The sequence below is a fragment of the Scophthalmus maximus genome, chromosome 20, assembly GCF_022379125.1.
Source record: "Scophthalmus maximus strain ysfricsl-2021 chromosome 20, ASM2237912v1, whole genome shotgun sequence".
NCBI classification, from domain to species: Eukaryota; Metazoa; Chordata; class Actinopteri; order Pleuronectiformes; family Scophthalmidae; genus Scophthalmus; species Scophthalmus maximus.
This window is the reverse complement of record NC_061534.1, coordinates 14,045,441-14,070,415: the sequence shown is the minus strand read 5'-3', so window position 1 is coordinate 14,070,415 and position 24,975 is coordinate 14,045,441. Positions and strand designations below refer to the sequence as shown.

The 24,975-nt window shown below is 42.6% G+C and overlaps 1 protein-coding gene across 2 annotated transcripts in view; it reads right to left on the bottom strand.

The window, feature by feature from the left end:
- Positions 1-24,975, bottom strand: part of fibcd1b (fibrinogen C domain containing 1b) — a 97,502-nt gene that overhangs the window by 50,071 nt on the left and 22,456 nt on the right. Inside the window, exons 2-5 of one of the 2 annotated variants that reach the window (XM_035608810.2) lie at positions 22,282-22,365; positions 14,610-15,089; positions 7,069-7,228; positions 1,949-2,085 (exon numbers count right to left, since the gene is read on the bottom strand). In XM_035608810.2, coding sequence (XP_035464703.1) covers positions 1,949-2,085; positions 7,069-7,228; positions 14,610-15,089; positions 22,282-22,365 — 861 coding nt within the window. The remainder of the gene's footprint in view (positions 1-1,948; positions 2,086-7,068; positions 7,229-14,609; positions 15,090-22,281; positions 22,366-24,975) is intronic. The other variant, XM_035608811.2, reaches the window with a different exon arrangement.

Sequence of the window (24,975 nt, the reverse complement as noted above, 5' to 3'; positions counted from 1 at the left end):
TAACTCCATGGCAGGTGTTTTGCACAGTTGAAGTTGTTTGTATGATCACTTCCTGAAATAGCCGCAAGCATCCACCAGCCGAACTGTTGTAAGTACATAGAACTAGTGCTAACAGCAAATACATTTGCATGTAAACCTTAGCCAAATATTGCAAGCAAATCTACCAGCAGGTTTGAAAAATCATACTGCAGAAAATGTCTCATACACTCCAACGGAACAAGTTTTTGAAACATGCATCAAAATCTTGGTCAAGAAAACATCATCACACCTGCAAGAAGAAAGAGTTTAGCAGACTTGTTTTCCCGCAGCAGAGACCCTTACTATTTACATAACAGTTCATTGTGCAAATTTTGCATATCAATCCATGAGAAATTTTGAACATATCCAAAAATCAGGCCCCGGATTCTTAACTAAGACGTGACACAACCTGTACGTAAACGAAGAAAAGAAAAGACTTCAAGATTCATGTAGCTGAAATCTCAATCTCCTAAGTGTTACCAGGCCTTAGTTCTCTATGAAGAACTGCACTGCTTTCCCTGAGGGCTGCTACAGTACACTTCAGAACAAAGGGACATAAATGGCTCTAACCAGTGAGATGGTGTGTGTGCACATCTAAAACACATCTAAACCACATTTCCAAATATAACTTTAAACAGCTCGGCGCCAATGTTTGTTCACCTCGCTGTCTCTCATTCCCATAAGACGCAGCGCTTCCACTATACAGACTCACTCAAACAACTGTGTTTACTTAAGCAAGGCCAGACGAGTGACATGTGTTTGATCAAGGAAGAAGCACCGGCATTAGGAGACTCTAAATATTTCCAGGCACTCTGCCATTTCCGTCTTTTCAGAAAACAAATTCCTCTCAAATTATTATTATATAAAAGAAGGACAATGTAAGAGTAACAAAACCAAATCGTAACCAGGTCAAACTTTTTGTCGACTGTGATGAAAACAGTTTCTCTTCGTGAGTTTGAAGCACAATGACAAGGCAGCTGTATTTTCATGAGCTGGCTGTATCTTTATATCCCATCTTCATATCAGGTGAGATAGCGCAGCATCAGTAAATATATTAGATTTACATAATTAAGTTATGTTATAGGATCAGCTGTCGCAGTGAGAGCTTACACCAGCTTTTGAATCTCTACAGTCTGCTTTTACAGTTATATTAACTTACCCGACTGAATAAAAAAAATTTAAAAAATCACATTATTCATGGGATATATTTCAGTTTTGTGGTGTCTCTCTCAGTGCTGGCTCTTTTTGTCTTCCTCTGTGCATTTTTTTTTTTTTCTTCATTTCAGCACTGTTGCCATTCTCCCGAGTCGGAATAATTAACATCCCGTTTTCTAAAACAAAGCATAAAAAAAAGAATGGACTGTTTTCAAACAGGTCCTCTTGAAAGATCTCCTCGCTCTTTTTGATACAAATTTAATGAGACATTTGCAGATTAATGCTTAGGATTCTTAATATAGTACATCTGTAATCATTGATGGTATTTGAAAAAAACTAAAACCTTCAATGGACCCGATGCAGAGACATTATTTTTGGGGTTAGTGAATAAGGGCACGATTTGTAAGAGCAGACATAGCAACAAAAAAAAAAGAAGAAGGCCCCTCCATGTCCCTGTTGTCATTTTAATCGTGAGCATAACCAACCCATGGTGACAATGCAGGGACTGAGTGAATGTTTTGATTTTAGTTTGATGCAGATGCAGCTTCAGAGATTTTTGTGCGTGTTTGTGTGTGCGTTTCTTTAGTTGTGAGGCCGTTTTGGCCGTCCCCTCACAAATTCAAAGGGCTGAGTTGTAGGCTTTCGGTTAGAATTGGGCTTAGGTGAGGGTTAGGGTTAGGGGCTAGGGAATGCATTATATCATTGAGTGTCCTCGTAATTATAGAGAGACAAGTGTGTGTGTGTGTGGGTGTGCGTGTGTTTTCCTCTGACTCACCGTCCAGCCTCCTCCATCTGTGGTCATGTCACAGTAGACCTGGAAGCCTGCGGGGTGGTGAACGGGGAACACGGAGTAGATGCCATCCTCTCTCTGACCACTAGCGTACAGATCGCCGCAGTCACGTGGGCGCGAGCCTGGGGAGAGGTGAAAATAGGGAGGCAGGAAACAAATGAGGCCCCATTTGGATCGCAAAGGCAAAGAGTGCTCGCAGCAGTGAGGTGAAATGGGTACAAGAGAGAAGACGAGGAAACACACGGAAAAAAGGAAAAAACACGAGGCGCGCGAGAGCAGTGAACATGAGAAGTCATCCCGTCAAAATGAGAGAATGTAAGCTTACTCACTTCTCTGGACTGTTTTACAAAACGATGCGTCTTTAAAGAATAGAAAGATCAAAGCGGTGGGCCGAGATTTTCCGTATTGAAAGGGGAAACAATAAAAGGTAGACGACGAGACGGACAAAGTAGCGGAGGGATGGAAAAAAAAACGCAAGTAGGTCAAAATATAGACTGGATGTTGATGCAATTGAGGAAAGAATGTAGCACAGAGACGCAGATTGGAGTAAGGTTGTAGGTAAAAGACAAAAAACTAAAGTCAGAGAGGAAGAAGTGTGGCTCAGTGAGGAGATGTGTACATTGGAGTGATACGACGCAGACAAAGAGACAGGGAGTGGGGAGAAAGTATAGAACAGACAGACAAAAAGAGAATTCATGACGAGTTAGTGCTGAGAAGGAGTGACAGAGACGGGAGGCTTGTACGCTACAGCAGAGCTGAGCAGCAGCACCCTCGTCTGCGAATGAGAAACCCATCTCACACCGGGGATACAGAATCTATTCCCCAGGAAGAAAGAGAGGAGCTCTGATGAGTACAGAGTCATAGATTATGCATGCCAGCCTTCACCGGGTCAAACTCCTGAATTTAAAGCAACTCGGTGAGTTCTTGAAAAGGCCAGGCAAGATTTTTTATTTTTTTATTTTTTACATTAGTGCCGAACATGGTGTGAAATGTTTGGTGGAGCTGACGCTTTTCCGTTTCTCTCTGTGAGCTTCCTCTTAATAAGCTCCGACATTCATCATTTTTTTTTACTAATTCCTCTTCTTTTTTCTTTTTTTTACAGGAAACCGAAGCTGTCTTGATTCCATTGGACAATAGAAAAAGACAAATCATCCCTATTTTCTAAGGCTTTCAAATGTTATGGGTTTCTTTTGTTCAGTTTAATGATCCTATGCGAGAGATAAACGATTCTTCCGTGGGACCCCCATATTGATCACACTTCTACTCCAGGCCCACTTTAGCTCGGCTTATATCTGAGTACGCAGATGCAAGCCGAGTATTCTCATCTTCCATTGTTTGGTAATTTCTCCTCATTGCTCTCGTTCCACTGAGCAGTCCTCAGAGCCGAACATATAACCTCGCTATCTAATGGACATGATGTGTCAAAAATAGTTGCCGGTCAAGTCTTCACATTACTGGTCACTAATTATTCCTGTCATCGTTTCAGATCCTGATATTCCCTCCCGCCCTGCAGTTATCAGCTCTCAGAGCCACCAGTGCTTCTCGCCTTCAGCCATCGCTTAATATCCCCACACACACACACACACACACACACACACACACACACACACACACACACACACACACACACACACACACACACACACACACACACACACACACACACACACACACACACACACACACACACACACACACACAAACACACACACACACACACACACACACACAACCAGATCCCAATCGCCCAATCAGCTCTCCAGCGTAATACGCCATACGGCCACTTTCCCCCCCAGTTCCCTGCCAGACTGTCAGGTGCGCATTTGGCCATATTAATTCGGATCGACCTGTTGGCCGTTTCTGCCTGCATGGACAATTTTCGGACTCCTTGGCCCCGTTACAGCTGGTATCAACATGTGATTGGCATCTGGGAACATCTGGACAATAGCATCTGAGCCACAGGCGTCATTTATTTCAAATAGCTTTCTGCAAGGAGAGACCTGGCGGTTACAGCTGCTATTTGCACTTAAGCTCGATGGAGAGGAGAGTAGGGTTTCCTTTTTGGAACTTGCAGAGTTGTTGTTCATTTTCCTTCTTCTTCTAAAGAATCTGGTATTTTTGTGTGGATTACATATATATTACCCTTTGCCCGCCTGCCTTGCCCAATTGCTTTGGTATTTTTTTTTTTTTGGGACCGATCTCCGTTAACAAACCCTACATTTTACTGAGACAGTAAGCGTTGTTCTAACTGAACCTGTCTGCCTCCTGAGCCACTACATTCCGTGCTGAAGATATGCACTTCTTGATGACAAAGTACAGTGCTATTATTAAATAGTCCCCCCTGGCTGTGTGTCCATAGAGCTCATACTGTAGATCCCAGTTTTAAAATAACTGCCATTTGATAGTCTAACAGTTAAAGGACAAGGCTTAATATTCTTCTTTTTTTGTAACAAATCCTGAAACCTTTAAAAAAAACACAGAATCATACATTGGGTCTGTCTCTCAGTACAGTCTGGACTGTCTGGTTCCAGCTGAAAATGATTTCACTAAAAGGATGACAGTTTTACCAAAACAGGTTGACACTGCAGTTTCCGGCAGAAGGGACGACAACAGAGCATTTTGTCGGGGATATTTTCTGCTGCATATCTGGTGTTTGAAAAGGAATAAGTCACCCATTGTGATGGCACGACTGTAATATAGAGATACAGAGACAGATAGTGGTCAATGGCACAGACAAATATGCTAAAGGGTAACAGGCTCTGAATACACAGATCATATCTTTTAGCTGCGGGTGCACGTGGTTAGCAGTGGGGCCTCGTGGGAGAACGTCTGTTCTGTACGGCGACCAAATCTTCAGTTACATAAAGCCTCTAACGCAAGTCGCTGTGACATCTCAGCTACTGCACAGTTGGAACTGAACTCATTTAAATGCACCCTGCCCTCCCATCTTCAGCGAACACTGCACATATCTAGTCTCAAGCATTACGCTCATTTCCAACCACCGATGTGTCCTGCAGCGGACTTTTATTCATGATTTGGATTTCTCGTTTTAAAATGCATTGCTCTGAACTGAGCGGAACGTCATACCGATATTTGTGCTTACCGCTGACAAATTATCGGAACTTTAATTTGTAAATCCTTTTCAGTAAAGAGCCAAATGAAAAGAATATTAGTAATCCGCTGTAATCCCCCCTTCAGACAGATGGACACCTGTTTCCACCAGGTTGGTAAAAAATTATAAGAACAGGGACCAAGTATGAGCAATACTCGTACATACACTCCTAGAAGATATTTTCCTTAACATGTACAATCTAATACAAGGCAGGACATGAGCCGTGTAATAAATATCTCCTTCAGTAACTATATTTTTCATTCTCTCAAATACTTCACATCTCATTGCATCATTATTGCGAGTTCTTACGGAGAAGGTCGTCATAAATTCACTAGTGATTTCCTTAACTATTGGGACCAATAGCGTTTCTGTCTCTGTCATTGCCATAATTACTATGGAGCTAGGAAACAACAAATGAAAGCTCAAAGATATTATTACACGATTGGGCTTTGATACCTACTGTGAGATAACGACCCTGCTTGGATCTAATTTCTCTATTGATTGATTTATTATTTATTGCCACCCAGAATCCTCTTGTGTTTCAAGTAATTGTGTTAAGGCAGTAAAACTCGGTGGTGGTGCGATGCAGAAAAGAAAAGAAAAGCAAACTGAAAAACTAATGCCTCACCCACCAGAGCAAATGATGCAGCACCAAGCACAGAGCTTCAGCCAGTCGAACCACACTGACCTGTGAAAACCACATACTGTGTCTCCAAAATCTCCATTTTTTTCATTGTTGAGAGAAACAGCTGTTTTCAGCTATTTCACATAGGTCAGTGAGTTTTTAAATGATTCATTGAATTAAGTGAATATAATAATATAATATGAGGGAACAGAGATATTAGAAATTTTGAAAATCACCCAAATTGGAAATGCAGGATTTTTATAACTTGGAGGCAGCACTGTGTTAATTATTGGTGAAAAGATTTCGTTGATTTCATGTCATCAATTTTGATCAAAATTGACGAGTACCAATATTTTAATTGGGAAATATCGTCATCGTCACACTGCCGGGGAGCCAGCAGATCTGCTGATGCTTAGAACCGAAGAGGAACAGAACGGCAGAAGACGCAGATTCGCGCTATCCGTTTCTCTTTTCCAGCCATTGTCAGGAAAACAACAGCTGATAGGTGGCAGGTGTGCCATACAATTCCTCAATCGCATCAATTAGTCTGATGAGGCCACACACGCACTAAACTGTTTGTGGAGAAGGCTATTAATAAGACGGCGTACGTCATGTGAAGAGCTGCGGGTCCTCGAGTTCAAATGAGACAGCAATCGTGAAAATACACTTCTGCTCTCGTGTCATATCCCTGGAACATGAACCGTTCCCTCATGTTTGTAAATGTATGAAGCACGCCCGCTCCGATCTCGCCTCTCGCACACAAGGAAAAAAACGTGAACAGAATTTCTCTGTCACTCTATTACTGCATGCTGTACATGAACGGCCTTCGCCGTGTACTCCTTGGCTGGCGATGTAAGGCAAATCCAACAGGGGAATGCCATTGGGTAAACCGTGCCTGGTTTAAAAGCCTTCCAACGGGATGATGCCCCGGGCCTTTTTCCTGTCTCTCAGCAACACAGCCCAGTGGACATACAAGTCATTTCTCATGCACGGTAGTAAAAAATAAAAAAATAAAAATCCCTACCAAGGCCACTGGATAATGTAGATGAGATGTAGCCCAGGGAAGCACAGTGATATCATCAGGAGAGGCCGGGGTTGGATGAACACGTGGGAAGATGGATGACAGACGGACCACACTGGAATATGATTTTTTTAGAACAGAGGCGTCTGGCTAACAGAGGGAGGGATCCTGACACGGAGCAGAATACAGTGGCAGCAGGTCAAACGTACGCGTGGGTTGCCCAGTGATGTATGAATTACATATAGAGAGACAGAGGGACAGAATAGTAGACGGACAAATGCACAAAAGAAAGAATCCAATCTTTCCAGGCAAGAGTATAAAGTTGAACCACACGTCGCTCCTCTTACCGTTGGAGCAGCCCTTCAAACGGGAACCTCGGACTGGTGCCCTCTGCAAGTCGGCCTTGACACGCGCCTTCAGGCCCACGTTCTCCTTCTGCATGGCGTTAAGAGCATCACTTATGGAGTTCACGACCTTCACCATGTTGATCTGGCTGTCTGAGAGCAGCTGCAACACACACGCACATTGGAAGAAAAGAAGACACAGTGCTGCTTATACCTGGATTTAGTTGTGTTTTACCCGAGTGATAACATTCTCTTTACATTTCATTACCTCTGATTATTGACCAAGCATCTTTAAAACCTGCTGGTACAGTCATTTCACTTTATTTCATTACATGAAAAAAAGGCAATCTGTTAAATTGTCAGTGGCAGAGTCTGCCATTCCTGCGCCGCTTTCAAATGCTATTTGATTCAAAGGACAGTAATTTGACGAGGAATGAGTTTTTTTTTCTGGAGAACAGAACAGACTGTCCCAGGCTGTTTGAAAAAAATTAATATATATATATATACATATATATATATATATATATATTTCTGTAAAAAACAGTAAAGCAAGAGTGATATTAATGAAACATCAGGTTTTCCTCATGGCTGAAGAACCAAGGAAACCCATGACTTGTTTTTCTTCTTCTGACGCGTTGTTGACGAACTTGCAGCTCGCAGTGATCGATGAACATGTCATTCTGAACGGATCACTGGGACTCGCGTCATTAAAGCGTCCTTCGCAAATCCAACAGCAACCACGCACGAGTTTACTTTTGTCAAAGTTGTGTCACACTTCAGCAGTAATGCATGAAGGAAGATGCTCCGCCAACTGACACTTTGAAAACACAGCGCAATGTGAGAAAATGCCAAATTCACTTTATCTATGTCACAATACCCATATTTTCTCAGCACACGTCTTCTGGATTTGATTCCGTGTTGAAAGCTTATGGATGCGGTACCTTTTGAGTAGTAAACTCAAGATGTCACACTAAACAGAAAAAAAAAATATATATATATTGCAAGTGAAACCAAAGGCTGTCTGGAAGGTAGAACTCTATAAAATAACTTTTGGTTCTCTTTGGGAAATGATAATGTACTATATGAGCTGTATAGTATGCTCATTCTGTAGTTAATGGGCTGCAGCATACACTATATAACCACAGGTACAGTATAGTCCTTTAGGGGCTTTAACAAACACAGGTGTGAAAGCTCTGTGTAGCAAAGATACCACATGGTGCTGCCCCTCCCCTAATGCACCCTGGTGGATTGTGTGAAACACAAAGAGCCCTGTGGGGGAGGCTGGTGATGAATGTGTGTGCCGGGATTGGCAGAGAGCTCGGTGACCTCTCTGGTCTGCTGTGGTCACTTTCTTTCCCGCAGCCCTTCACTGTATGCACTGTTCACTGCGGAAAGGTCCTTTTCACGCGGTGCCCTAGATGGCCAACGCGCAGCCAGGTGTTGGGCCCCACATGTATACACACACCTTCCTTGAAGGCATGAGAAATGTCGCTCTTCCATATGCTCATACACACACTCTCTCACCACCTTACTTTAGTCGTCCTCCACTAAGTCCTAATGCACACTCAGAACACACGACGACCTGCAGTTTTCAAAGTCGTATAAAAAGGGGTTCAGGGTCGCGTATCAAAAGGTGCGTCTGTGCAGCTATATTCCGGTGTCACAGCTGCATTAGACTGAAACTCCAGTGGCCTTTCCCTGGCCTCAATAACAATGCGACACACCTCTGAGGCCATGCTCACATGAGTGAACGGAGATAACCACACGCACACGTACGCGACAGAAATATACCCATGGTGCACAGCGCCAAAGCGGGACACGGCCAGAGAAAAACGGGTTTTCTCCACGTTTCATTGTTCACTGGCTCAGGAAAACACCTTGTGTGTGTGTTTGTGTGTGTGTGTGTGTGTGTGTGTGTGTGTGTGTGTGGGTGTGTGTGTGTGTGTGTGTGTGCATAGTGGGGTAAGGCAAACATTTTTACAGACTGTTTTTTTTACAGGTTTTACTGTTATTAAACGGCTGAGTTTGCCTCCAAGTGTTATGTACTCCCTTGTGTGCAAATGTATTTCTAGAGTTGTAAATTCTTTGGTGAGCATACACTGAATGATTAGCATGTTTGTTAGTGTGCGTGCGCGCGCGTGTTTGTGTGTTCGAACGGAAAGACAAAAGCAGGGGAGTGTCTGCAGTCTTAACGCTAAGCCTTGACTGACACATCAATTAGGTTTGAGATGTAATTAGCTCTCGTTAGGCAGTCTTTACTTTGGCTCACAAAATCAGTTACACCGCAGCGCTTTACACCAGGGGCCTCGATTCTTAAGGTGTTTTTTAACGGATCTGTGGCAGACTCGTTTTTTTTTATCAAAAAGAGGTCCCTGTTAAACCTCAGCATGATCCTCACACGAATACACATTGCACCTGCGCTATTTTTCTTCTTTTGTTGCTCTAGTTTAAATGCAGCTTGGTTTGATGTTTTGTGGCCAAACTTAACTGCATTACACACAGCTGAATTATTTTTGCTGAAGCGCACACCGGGTTATTTTGTTTTTTTGTTGTTGGTCTGAATCAGATGCTCCATGAAATAAAAAGACTCATCCCTGTGGGCTGATAGTCACAGATCAGCGAGGACTTGCAAGACAGGAACTGGCGAGTAAAAGAAAAATGAAAAGGAAAAAAAGTAATTCAGTCCTCCAATCTGCCTAATAGAACATGTTCACCTCTCTGACGGATGCTGTCCAGTCAACTGCAGCCTGCAGGAGCTAATGGGAGAAGTGAGAGGAGCCATCGAGTCATAGCCCTCTTTCCTCTTGACTGGTGCGGCTTCGGGCAAGTTGAAAGTAACCCACACCCTCGAGCACATTTGTACAATTCCAAGGCCTCACTTATGAATCCAAGTAGCCCTGGGGTTTAAAATGTATTGGGGAAAAACTTAAATCTACTGTACTTTGCTGGACCTAAACCAACCTGTGCGTCGAGAAGACATATGCTACTATGGAATAATATGAATGTTTTCCGCTAAATAATAATGTAACTTTTTTTTCTAGTAAATATTGTAAAAAAAAAATACTTCTAGGAGGCATAGAGCTCAAACAATTAGTGGAATAATTGTTTGGTAATCACAGAAAATTAATTCACATGTATTTACATAGTTGATAAATTGTTTCAGTCATTTTTTAAAGCAGGATTATGTCGCGCAAGCTTCTCCAGTGTGAGCAATTACTGTTTTTAGTCTGTTTTATATCATTGTTAATTGTATTTGGGGTTTTTTGTACTGATCAGACAAATTCAAATGTAAGCTTGGGCTCTGGGAAACTTTTTCCTGCCAGACACCTAGACAAGTCTTGAATATGATGCTGATACCAACATCATGTGTCCCACAGGTCCAGTAAAGCTAATGTATTGACTGTTAACCCCATCCTTCCCCAGCTCTCTTTGCCAGCCATGATGAAAGATATCTTCTCATCGTGAACTTCAGAGCGGCCCGTCGTCTTTTTCATCTCTCTGGAGCTGTGATGCGGATGCGCATCTTCATCTCCTCCGCCGCCTCTTCGAGAGCGTCCCGTTGGCTAATTGTACCACCTTTGTGCCTCTTCTCTGACACCAATAACATTTCGAATCCAGAAATAGAACTAAAAATACCCTTCGGTAGAGACAGATCAAAAAATTTTAATTCTCTGTCAACATAATCAGTTTTCCTTTCATCCTAAAAGATGTGCATGTTATATTACTACAGTTCAGCTGCACTTAAACTGACTGTCAATAAATACTCGTCCAAACTTGTGGTATGAAAACAGCACACGGATGTTCAGTCAACCTCTGCCTCGGCTGCTGTTTCCCTCTGATTAAACTGTCTCAGAGATTCCTCGACATACGAGAGACCTCTGAAGCGAAGACACGATGAATAAAAGATTACCCTGATGATGGACAGAACCTTCGCGCATTAAGGGAATGTTCTCATAGCAAATCAGATACAGAAAGTCTCTGATCTTTGATCGGGCTTTTGATTTTGTGCACGTGTTGTTTAGTGGGGGGGCAAAGAGTCCAGCTGTGAGATTAAATCCTTAATAATGAAATAAAGCGGTGGAATGAACCACTTACTGGCCTCGTTTGACTTCAGCAACAGAACCCGCACACATGCATCAATATGCATTTTTATTTTCAATTCACAATGCTTTGGCATGCATACAGTATGCTTTCTCCATACTGTCGAAAGTGTCATTCCATTAGGGGACAATTCAAAATTATTTGGTATAAGTCATATAGCTTTAAATCATGAAAGGATATTGTTCATGCTGGATGCAAACAGCTAATTGTAATTATGTTTTGTTAATAGAAGATAACATGTTTTTTTGTAGTAATTTTTCCTTCAAAATGGTTGGATTCATTATTATTACATTGGAATTGGTCTTTTTGTTATCATGACAATGTTTTTTTTTACCCCCACACACTGATTCCTTTATCCCTTTAAATTGGCAAGTTAAATCCTTTGAGCTATACCCATTTCCCTAATTGAAATAGGTTTCCTTCTTTTATCGAGGTTTTAGTTACCTGTGTCTTATCCATGGCTAAAATGCTGCAACAAGCACTCTGTGAATTTGACTTTCTTAAATACTCAAAGGACTTTGTGTTGACCAGAATGCTCCTCTTGAGGCAATACCCTTTGTTTTTCTACAGTGGCAGAGCTTTGCCTCTAGATCCCTATCAGAAGTTGTGTGTTTGCTTCAAAACATTAATAATCCACAGGCACATGATTCAGTTTAAACTGTGACACCCGTGGTTCAAGGAAATCATTACCCCATGCTCTTCCTGGAAAGCTCAACCTTTTTGCTGAATGTCAAGTCAGTTGGACTTTTGCCTTCTTTAGATCTACACCCCTTGCGTTCCTTTTAACCTCAAATGCATGAGCACAGGCCACAGAACCTCAATGCTCACCTCAACTGCTGGGCATTAAACCTTGCCTACATTGCCTATGCACAACTCCACCAATGCTGTTTGCAACAACAAAAGAAAAAAACTAAAACATTATCAATTATTTAATGAGACTCATACCACTAACAAGAGAAAGAATTCTGGAGATGGCAACCCAAGAGCCATTGAAGAGACCTTCGAGAGAACACTTCTTAAGATTTTAAGATTCACATTGTAGTAATATGAGGATGTGAGGCAAGAGTACTTTGAGACTCGGGTCATTTTGATTTGGTGTTGGAACACTTTCCTGAATTAATATACATTCTGACACTCCTTTTTGTAAATATAGGGACACAGTTTTGCTAACAAAGTACCAGCAAAACAAACAGTAACTTATGTACATCACTGTGTGAAAGCGTTGTGTTGTGTCTTTGTGTGTGACTCTTTTATTGGAATTTCTTTAGAAATGCTTTTTCATAGACTGCACAAATGGAGGCACTTAATAACATTTGTCTGAATGCTGTTTCAGCAAGTCCGTCTCTGGTTTTCATCTAGAAATCACGGGCTATGTTGCTGCCATTGACGTTCATGAATCTGAGGATATCGAGCCATGCGGAGTAAATTGGTTCGTATTTTGCACGGCGTGAGTGAAGGAGTGAAGACAAAAACAAAATTGTGCGTGGTCCGTCAAGTCTGCTATACTTTGGGTTTCCAATAAAGGAAGGCGGTGGAATAAAGAAGACTTTAGATTTAGAGTTACCACTAACAATATGCCTCACCTTCACTGTCAGTCTGAAACCGGAGATAATTGTTTTGTTATATTCCACTATATGTCAGATTTATTTAAAAGTATCTGGTGGGCTTTGGTGTACCTTTCTATTTAAGGCTTTGAGCTATAAAAAAAAAAACTAAAATAAAATGGATAAGTCGGTTTTTGAAAAATCGGAACTGATTGGTCCTTAACCTCCTGCGATCGGATTCTCCTGCTCACCACCTCGGGGGCTTGTGGAAGGGTTTTTTGTCTATGTGGCAGGGTGACGCTGTTCTTCAAGGGGCTGTGGTTCACACAGAGCTATTACTAACACTGGCACAGTCAGCTCTATGTCATCGTGTATAAATCAGAAGTCCTGGCCACAGGTGGCCCATAGATCACACAGTCACACCGTGGTGTCGGGCAGAAACAGCGGATGTGCACGCCACATGCCTCGCCTCCAAAGAGAAAATCAATCACCTGGAGTTTCCGGGCTGCCTGTACTACCTTCACTTAGCCTCAGTGCCCAATGCGGGGGGCCACCTACGCCCCATTAACAGCAGTACAGGGACTGGCCCGCTTCCATTGCTCTAACAATCAGCACCCATGTTTGTTTGGTTTTTTTCAGCCCACACAGGGACTCAGCAGACCAATCCGGTGAGTATTCGAGCGATTTGAAAAAAACAATGTTGAACCATGAGCTAAAAGAAGTCTGGCTTAAAGAAAGGACTGGCAGGAGCAGAAGGCATTCGGCTGTTTGAGCTGTATGGCTGGCAGCTCGGAAATCTATTTACTGCAGAACAGAGAGGCCGAGGCTGACGGGCAAAAATTAAGGGCATGTAGAGGAAAGATTTTCCACGCACATTTAGGAAATGTTATAGTCGATAAATCAATGTGGACAGTGTGAAACTAAAAGGGGGTCTCATAATGATTTCATGCGGAGTCTGTCTAATTCATCTGGGGAAACATTAGGTTAGCGCAGTGCATTAATGCGCAAGTTGTTCCATTCCTTGAATCATGATGGGCATTCTTTCCCCCCATGTGACCTCATCTTCAAACACTAGACTGAGCGAGTTATACTCAGTGGAACACAAGCCCTATTTGCACTTTAATCTAGCCGCTGCTAAGCGTATACAGTGTAAAGAGAAAATTAACGTGGTCGAGTCGGCATGGGATTAGGGGAATGATGGTGTTTTGATTGTGCAGTCGGGAAAATGGAACGGACTAAATTACACAAACCAAGAGGAAACGCTCAAGTCCAACGAGCTGTCGCACGTCTTAGATGGATTCACAATCAATATGTATTGATAGGTGTTCGACAATCCAGTCCAGTCCTCGGGCACTGTACAGTCTTTCGAGTCAAGACTTCAGTAGCCTTGCTCACTAGATTGAGTTCTTCTGTTTTTTTACTTCTCAACCAATCACCATCCAATTCAATTCAGCCATAAAAAAAAGAAAGGAACCATCAGAAAGATCTGTTACATTAGATACTGTAACTACACAAAATATCTATCAAAGATATCGGACTTAAGGACAAAGGATTAAAAAAAAGGCAGTAAATTCCCTGCATTTAAATTACTTGAATCCTAGAAATGCATATTTTTTGAATTTGTTCATGATCAACTTTCACAGATTTAATTTAGTTTTTTTCCACTTTTGCTTTTGGCATTATGACATGAAACCAGATTTTGTTAGTTACCTTAAGACAAATTTCACCATCACTATTGTTTCTGCATATACATGTACGACTGTTGCAAATTTCAAGCAAACTGTAAGGATAAATAATGCTGGAATTCTATTCTAAACACCTTTTTTTGGAGTATGTGTGTATGTGTGTGTGTGTGTGTGTGTGTGTGTGTGTGTGTGTGTGTGTGTGTGTGTGTCTCACCTGTATGAGGCGTCCCTGCTCAGTCTGCAGTGTGTTAAGGTCTTGACCCAGGCTGCCTTGCCCCCTGCGTAGGGATTCGTAGTCCATTTTCAGTTGCCCTGCGTGGGCTGACAGCTTGGCCACCTCCTCGGCCAGACTGACAAGCAGGGCCCGATCTTGGCCTTTCACTGACTTCAGGTCAGAGTCGTGGTCGGTAAGAGAGTGGAGCAGTGACGTCTGCACGCCCTCCAGGCGCAAAAAGTTACTGTTGTAATCGGGACAGTTGGGGTCGATGAAGATGTTGATGCGAGAGCCATCCCCTCTCTCAACAGTGACCAGGGCATTCGCTTCATCCTGATTGGTCGAGATGTGCGGTAGGCCGTCGGACAGCGGCGGGGCCTGGTAGTGATTCATGAAAAGGATGGTGCCAGTTACAGTGACAGCCAGCAGCACAGCCACAAAGAGCAGGATAGTACAGAGCAGGTAGCTGCAGCTCATCCTCTGTGAGAAGGTAGGAGGGAGGGAAGAGAAGAAAAAAAAAGGTAGATGGTAAGATCACAAATGCTGGACCAGAAAAAAGTTAACACCTGCCTTATTAAAAAAAAGACTTCCATTCATCACAGGGGATATTTTGAATGCCAGATGTTCAGTGATATAACCACATCCCCATCTGTCAAAATTTTTGTTTTGAATGATTTATCATGTGGCAGCGGAATGTAGTTGCCTGCCAGCCCCTCTTGAAATTCTCTAAAACTAAAGAAAAAAGAAATAATGATGAATGATCATTTCTGTCCAAGCACACTGCGCGTTATTCGAGTTGTGGTGATGCTACTGGGAAACATACAGTCCAGGCACCAATGATCTGTCTTTACATTCATGGACAGGAAGGAAAACAATTGTTGCCAGGAAGAGAAAGTAAAACAGAAGTGACTCAGACAGCCAATAGGATGAATGGACAGAGAGTAGAGTTGTCTTAGAGGAAAAAGGCAGACCTCTACCGGTAACAAAGTCTCCATTAACTGGACTATAAAAGGCCTGTACGATGGCCCTTTATGAGCTGGCGCCATTTTTCCACTTCGGTAAAAAGAACTAGCAATAGATAGAAGAGAGTAAAATGGCCCACCAATGCATGATTAACAATGTCTCACCCCCCTTATCCTCCTCCACATGAATCAGCAACCAATCTCGTTCCGATTATGTTTTTTTCCACACTGGAAGATGTTCTATGAGAATGCGTGGGCAGGTGTGTGTGTGTGTGTGTGTGTGTGTGTGTGTGAGAGAGAGTTTGCGCTTGTTATCTGTTTGTATGCGGAAGTGTGAGTGAGAGCAAGCTCATTAATATGTAAATCGGCTGTACAAGCACAGCGAAGCACGCTAATAGACAGCTAATGGTCTGCTTTACGAGAAAGGGTTGATGGTTGCTTTAATATGAGGAAAATCAATTTTGTTGTTCAGGAAACACTCCGACCCACTGTGCGTTTGCCCAGAGTCTTTGGGAGGAATGCATAAAAATAAGTTGTAAGTGTCCAAATAACGACGTGGGGGCTGAAATGTGGTATCTGTCTGTATCTGACAAGGAGAGTGAAGGGAACACAACATGTGGGACTCAACAGGGGCTCCCAATTTTTAGCCCACGTCGTTCTTTTGTTGACAGAAAACGTGCCGTCTTATCTAAGATCCGAGGATGATTTCTCACATGGGCCTCGGTTGTAGCCCCTCCTCGGTCCAATTCGTGAACCCGAGTAAATGCACAAAAAAGAAAGGCAAAAAAGGAGGTTCGTGTGAGGCCTTTTCCCCCGCCACATCAGTCCCATCTGTACCCCCCTCGGCTTCATTCATAATCCACATGGTCAGACACATGTGACGCCTGGGGCGAGTGAGCAAATTTTGCTGAGCCTGGTGAGTCACTTCTGCATGCCTCTGCTTTTTTTGGGTGTTTGCGATGTTCACAAAAAAATGTGAGTTTTGCTGTGATTTTGAAAATGTAACCAATGAGACTAACAAGCACACCAACATTCACTTGGTGAATAGGATTATGTATGAATTGGGGTAGACGACTCGATTTTAAAGGTGACATATTATGCTCATATTCAGGTTCATATTTTTAATTTGGGTTACCACTTGTTTACATGCTCTAATGTTCAGAAAAAGCCATCAGCGTTGTCATACTGCCCATTCCTGCAGCTCCTGTTTTCACCCTCTATCTCAAACGCCTGGTTATGATAAACCCCGTTCTCCTCTGATTGGCACCACAAAAAAAGTGATTTTTGCATAATATGTCAGCTTTAAAACTTTGACAGATTCAACTTTGATACTTTCATATTCCGTTGATGTGATATTTTAAATTCTGAAATACAAAAGACTGGTTGGTACAGTCGAATAATTCAATTAATGAGTTATTGTTTTTTCCACAACAGCCAAATTCAGTGTGGCTGCGGTTTTTCTGGACACCACTGGCACGTCGTTGTGCAATGCCACTGGAAACTGTCCCCAGGCTCCTTTTTCTCATAATGGGTTGGAAGTGGTTCACACACACACAGACGCAGCTCTGATGCTCACATTTCCAACGCATAACATACACACTTTGAACATAGCCCTTTGCCCTATTCTTGCAACAGACAGCCAAACATTCACATATTGCACATGAAAAAAACAAAAAACGGAGCACTGCTTTGTCAGAACCTTCCCACTTCTCCCTGTTTTCACACCCAGATACACCATCAGAGAAAAGCGCTGCAGGGAAGTATTGCCGCACATCACAATTTTTTGGTCTCCTTGCTCTTACTCAACATGTAGACCCTGAATGCACTATGAAATCTCTCCTTGCATGTCAAACAGTGTTTTAGTGAGTTCCTTTTTTTCCCTGGTGTATGTGAGTGCAGGTGCAGCTGAGTGATTGTGTGACTGGGCTTGGCTGTATTTTTGCATGGGGATGTGTGTGTGCGTGTGTGTGTGTGTGTGTGTGTGTGTGTGTGTGTGGCAGGGTGTCTTTGCTTTGCACAGTGTGTATAATGGCCTCACTATGGCAGCAGTGTAACATTAGAACAGTTTGACTGAGCTCCGTCGCCAGCGGGCCAAGACATCAGTGGAAGCCATCATTGGCACTGCACTATATTCATTGCTTGCATAGTGAAAGCCAGCATACTTAACATGGAGGACATATACGATGCCCGTCTGTATGCTGACAGCGAGACACACGCAGAGCTGACAGGCATATGCACACACTAAAAATACACAGACAAGAGCAACACCCTTTTTCTCATTAAACTTTTTACACAGGCACTTTAACGGTTTAAACTATGTCCGTAGACATAACTTCTATTCCTCTTTTGTTTCTGATAGTTTAAAGTAGAGCCCGGCCGATATTCTTGTATATATTTATATTAACACATTTTTTGCAATGATCCACAACAATAAACTTTATCATCACAAATGAGTCATCATACACTGAACAGTAAAACTTAAATTATATAAAAAAAACACAAATAGAACAAAATATATGTAACTTCAATTCAACTAAGTTAAAAAATGTTTTAACAAACCTTACATTCTTTTTCAAAAGCCCCCCTCAGTCTTACTTTCCATAATGCCAATCTAAGAGGGGCAGGTTATAATGCAGGAAGCAAAGCTTCTCAGACGTCGAATGGGCTAAGATGCACTCACATAATTTTCCACTCAGCTAACAAGGTATGAAAGTAGCTACATGGTTGGCCAGTAAACGAGAATGATAAGTTTGTTTTTCACGGAAAGTGAAAGATGGGCACATAGTTTATTCATCACTACTTTCCAGCTCTGCATCTCACTAACTCGGTAACAACGTAGCATGAAATCAACATTCAACAGACTCAATCCGCCCCGCACCGTCGTCTGTTGAGCTGCAGAAAGATGCTCTGATGCTAAACCTTCAAATTTGCTACATCGGTAAACATGTACGCCGATACAGATATTTCTCTGATAGGCGCACATTGGCCGATTAAACCGGCCAACCGATAAATCGGTCGGGCTCTAGTTTAAGGTACAAATGTCGAAATGTGTACCAATTCACTCAGGACAGAGGGCTATTACAGTACGTTAGGGTAAAGCATATGATTGTGGCGCCCGAGAAACTCTAAATAAAGACGGACGACGCGTCTCCACAAATTGAAGCAAAAAAAATGTCCCTCATTCATATTGGGGCCAGAGTCTTCTCAGTAGTGATGGTGGAGAGCCTCGGTATCGAGGTCCTGCATGTGCTCGACCAATTGTCAGTGAGTCTCAGCTGTAAATCATGACGTTTCACCTCATTTTATAGCTTAAAATAAATAAATCAAACCAAATTTACAAAAAAAATGTACATGGCATATTGCCCATCTTCATTCACAGTCTATGGTGGCAAACAAGAAAGAGCACACCACTGATGATCATATAATATATTTATTAAATGGATCGACATTTTTTTTATTGTTTTCCTAACCCATAGCTGATGCTCGTTAAGTGACCATTAACCAACAATATTAAACTGTTTGGGGATGTCAAACAGTGTTTGAACATGTGCAAAATAGCAGCAAAAGTCCATCCATTAATAAAGTCTCGAGTCCTATCTTATCTTGTGGCAATAGAACATGAGGATTAACACATCCTCACACACCTGCAGCTCTTCTGTGGACAGAGTCAAACAGAATAAAAACAGACCAAAAGAACTACACAGACTGTGGTTGATGCTATAGACTCATTAGTCAGTTTTTTACACTTCTCATAATGATGTAAAAGTTCCCCAACTTTTAAAGTGGTTACTTCATTATGGAGCTGTGTGCAGCGCTCTTTGCCCTGCTGTTGCGCTCTCTCGCACACAAGCCCGTCTGTCACAATCGGACTTGGCCGTCAGCAGCACCATGAGGAATCTTGCTGCCTTGGTGGCTCATCAAAATATCGGTTCAGTTTTTACCTCTCCGATAAATGGGCAGAATTCTGCATAACATTTTGCTTTAGCTATGTGCATTCTCACGATGGCGATATGGAGTACTTCCTATGTGCATGAGACTAAGCTGTATGTACGCTCAGTGGGAAATCACAATAATTAACCTTCATAAACAGACCAGGCAGACCTCAGGTCTCAGGACAGCTTGTCTCCTGTTTTTTTATTCAGGGACAGCAACATGTCCACATGCTTTAGGGTTCGACTGGTGACAGTCTGTGACCTGCTAAATACTTTTTAACTGATGTATCAATCCATAAATACTCTTTTTGACAGTAAAACTTTTAAGGTTGAACATCCCTTATATGTAATATTATAAATTTTCATCATTATACTTGTTCAACAGTTGGTCTCACAATTGACTTGCAAGGGTGGGCCTCATATTGTATTTGAATTAAGGTACAGGCACGGCCTTTTCTTTTGCACTACATAATGTTTATACTTTTTGAGGTCAGACTGACAAAGTTAGAGGGAATGAATTGGATGAATAAAAAGTCAGAGTGATAACGACGAGTGGAGTTTTTGCTGCTATCTTATTTATTCATGCATTTAGTTATTTATTTGATAGTGAGTAAAAATAAAATGCAAAAGCAACCTGCTTCCCGTCCCAGTGGTGTACAAGCTCTCAATTTGGCTCAAGAGTTGTAGGAGAGTAATGGCACTGAGAATAGGATGCAAGTAGCAGTTTTGTTGTTGTTGTTGTTGTTTTTAAATGAGTGTCTCAATCTTGCAACAGAAGCCCATTCAGTAATTAGTGTCTGACTTCCATATGCTCTCCTGTCTCAACTCATGCCACACGGTGAGATTTGAAAAAAACAAAAACAAGAAAGACAAAACCAACAAAAAAAGACACAAGAGAGGAATTCTGATCAAGACATAGAAACGGGGGAGGCAGAGAATGAGAGAGAATTCTTCTCTAAGGAAACGATGTGGTCCTCCCACGTAAGAGCATTGGCAAACAAGCCTTGGACGATGGGCTATGTCTGCTCATTAGGTAAGAAGGAAACCAGCAGGAGTCTTGTAAGAGCCCTCTCCCACTCTCGCTGTCTCCTAAACACAAATATACTCAGATATATGTGGCTATAAACTCATGTATGCACAGTTTCAAGTTGATGCTGACCAACAGCGCCACAGATATCGTCAAATACTGAATTAGCACGTTAGCGAGCGTAAACTGCCAATTTCAAGTTTGTTACCAAACCCAGTTCCATTTCATTCACCTGAAAGCTTGAATCCCACTTTCACATCGGAATTCAATGCATAGCTTCTTCCCATACTCTGGCATGTAATCAGGCTCCTTTGCCTGGTGCATCCATGATCACCCCGAACAGCACGGAGTCTCTGCAGGGCCTTATCCCATCTAATACTTGTGTGTTTGGGTCCTCGAGCTGAGGTTGTGCCATCGCTGCAGCTCGGTGGCAAAATTGAATGCGTAACATGCAATAATCCTTCGCACTGCCACCACCAAAGCGGCGAGGAAGTGGATTGTGCTGAAAATCATCACCAGTTATGCCTCATCCCCTTCTGCAGGTTTAAAAAAAAGTCACCATTCATGGTGAGCACCTGTTTTCACTGAGGGGAAGGTGATGGAATATATAGACAAGAGGACATTTACCGGGCTAAATTAGTTCATTTAATATACATACCACCGCATTTTATGAAACCAGTCCGATCATTTCTGTCCTGTTTAATGTTGCTGGATAAAACCTACAATATACACATTGACAATGGTTTCAAGATAAATACTCAATGTCCTCAGACATTTTGCAAAATATGTGCTCTTGCCAGAGTGAGACACTGGAAGACATGAGCAGATTAAGAGTTCATTCTTATGCTGGGATAATGGAAATGTATATGAATACAGCACTTCAACAGAATAAATTATCATTCACTGAAACACTTTCCTTAGACTCTCCCCCATTTACTTCAGACATACAAGATGTACATACTGTATTTCCATTTACAAAGAAAAACACTGAAAACACCATTTTGTCAGTGACCTACTGGCTAACTAGCCAATGCTAGGACCAAATCCAGTACATAGATGGACCCATTTAACAAAACACTGCAACCATCAAACCATTTTCGTACAGTTGTAGAATGTTTCTGTGTGAGTTTTTTATTGTTTCAGTTTTAAAATATTACTAACCTGGAAAAAGTTTAAAAGAGCAATGGGTGAACGTAGTGGGGGAACCTAAACAATGTATTTGTCATGAAGAAGATGTGAAAATCCTGGATCTGCCCCCCCCCATCCACCTCCACACCAAATTGTTACAGGCCCCATCCCTCCATCAAGTTTGGTAGAAATTGGTTTAGAAGTTTTATGGGTAGTCCTGCTCACAAATAAACCCTCATAAAGACACCGGTGAAAACATAACCTCCTTGGCGGAGGTAACAAATCACGACAAAGAGATGAATTACGTGCCAGGAATCTGGTTCTTGGGTTTTGTCTTCTTTAAGTTAAGATCTGATCTCATACATGGCTTCTCCAGAATCTGATTGACAGAAATCTGTCATAGCGACTGAGAAAGTATTTTGAATCCGAAAAGAAATTGTTTAAAATTAGGAAAAGCTTTTTTCTCTTCTTTTGTTTACCAGTATGACATTAATTGCAATAAAGACCCAAATGCAACTGGCAAAAAAAAAAGAAAATCTCCTGAAACAAAAGCATGCATTGAGGTGTCCACACACGCAAGCTTGCCTGCGTGTGTGCGCATGTTGTGGTGACGGGGGCCTTACCTTGGCCGGGGTCTCCCTGGCACTTTCTGAGTCTGACCAGCGATGTTTGAGCTGGGAGGAGCTGGGTACACACTCACAGAACGTCTGCATGGGACAAACAGACAGGGCCACCAGTGTTGGCGTTTGTTCAAGTCACATGTGCAATCAAGCATGCAAGCACATGCGCACAAACACACGCATGCATGCAAAACATTTCACACAGAGAGACACAGGTTTTTGGATCTGAAAAATCAAAGGACTGGGCGCTGCACATTTTCAAAGCCAAACCCTTATGCCATAGAAAAATCATTGTTTATCATTGCGCTGATAAACTACAACTACCTCCACACATAATTGCACAATGACACGGACAGATCTGAAAAGGCATCTGCACATCTCAAAGGTATCGTTGAATTCAATAGTTTATGACAGGCTCAATGCTTCTTCCCAGAGATAGATTTGTAAATCCTCAGAGCACGGATTCTTCTGACTCCAAATAAAGAGATAAATGAATCAAAAGAAGAGCATTTCACTGAATGCGAGGGGGCTCAGAAGGTGTAGAGGATGGCGTTCGCATATGCAGGCAAATGGTGGGTGCTTATGTGCAATATGTGAAAGTGACATGCTTCAGGAGCCAGTCTCCTTGTGCTCGTGCGTGCATTTGTCGCGGGGTAGTTGTAGCAGCTGCACAGATGAAAGCAGAGTAATTATGAAAGTGGGGGCTTTCTAACTGCTCCAGGGGAGCACATCATTCTGTGACCTTACACGCCGTTGCTCCCACTGTGGAATTGCTCAATTAGCCTGGGACAATAACACCAACACAAGCACGCACGCACGCACGCACGCACGCACGCACGCACGCGCGTACGCGCGTACGCGTACGCGTACGCGCACACACACACACACACACACACACACACACACACACACACACACACACACACACACACACACACACACACACACACACACACACACACACACACACACACACACACACACACACACACACACACACACACACACACACACACACACACACACACACACACACACACACACACACACACACACACACACACACACGTGCAAATATCACACACACAAACCTGCCTACTTAAGAATGGAATGCAGCAAACTTTAAACAGTTGATGTATTCCAATGTGTCCTCTGTCAGAGTGTATGTCAAGGCACGTGACTGATGATATTTGTACAGGTTGAATGACGCGTATTCTTTTAGCCACTAGTGGCAGAAAACTTTTATTTTTTTTTAAATTAGAGTAAGGTGATAGTTCTCTCTGAATTCAGCAGGAGTGACCTCTTTACATCTGGATCATTTGATTTAATGTTAATATCCTAAGAATTCCATTTTCCCCCCCAGTGTGCATGTGCACAATATAGCTCTGTGTATGTGTGTGTGTGTGTGTGTGTGTGTGTGTGTGTGTGTGTGTGTGAGACACAGCAGTGGTTGTTTTGTGTACGTTTTATCAGTTTTCTGCGAGTGTGAGTTGCCGTGTATGCTGATCACATAGTCGTCGTTATGACGGCTGACCAATAGTTCGCCCCCTTTTCTTTATGGAGTCTTTCTCTTCCAAAGCAGTAAGACGGCAAGAGATGGAAAAGAGGGAAAGGTGGAAATTGGGATTGGGGGAGAAGGAGATAGGGAGAGATTTGGGAGAGGTGTGCTGAATTACAATGAGCAACCGTGGGTCACTGATAGAAATCTATGTCTGTTGTGCCTAAAACATTGCAGCTGCCTGTGCTTGCGATGCACAGAGGAGCTACAGAGCCGTCGTCACTAAATAAACACAGACTCCACTATGACGTGGCTAAACAAACTAACAAGTCCACTGCGCAGTGAACTCAATTGCGATTAATATTCGTGTGTTGAAAATCCACTCATACAAATAGGCACTAGTGTTTTATCCGGTTGCACAAGATCACAGGGGTACATGTGCACCGAAACCGATATGGAGCCAGAGGTACAGTACATGCTTGCTTTGTTGCAGAGATACAAATCATACACACACGTAAGCACATGTGCACAGGACAAAGGTTGTGTGTTGCAGCTGCATCCCACTGACACGCTGCCTTCCCATTACACTGAGCTGCACGTATCAGAGCTTTGGTCTGTTCCTCCCCCTGCCTGCTAATGCTCACATTGGGTTTCTTGTGCACACAGGCGCGCGCACTCACCGCGACACATCGGTATCCGTGGGGCTTCTTTCTGGCAATGGTCCCGGTGTGGGCACGACTGCTTGGCAGTGTTTGTCTAGTCCTAATCTGACTCCACAAGCTGCACCAGCAGAGAGGATTTACACTTAATAGAATATTTGGTCTTCTTGTTGGTCGGACCTTATAGGCAGAATCCTATCTGATGAGCCAGGTGTTAGAAGACAGGAAGGGCTCAGGCTTATCCTGGGTGAGACTGAATGCACGCGTGCACTCTTTTTGAATGAGTGTATCTATGTTAGCATGTAGGCATTCATCGAGGAAGGACTTTACCGCGGACTTTACGACCACTGGGCACTAAGCCGATGGGGTGGCAGAGGCTCATATGCACATATTAACTTGTGGTTTTAATAACCATTTAACGCAGGGGTGGGGAAACATTTCCTTTTTCCTACCGAGAGGCCATTTTAATTTTATAACATCCTTCGTGGGCCATACCAAATTACTGCCCACATATTTTGTACTAGTTTCTGTGTCTCTATC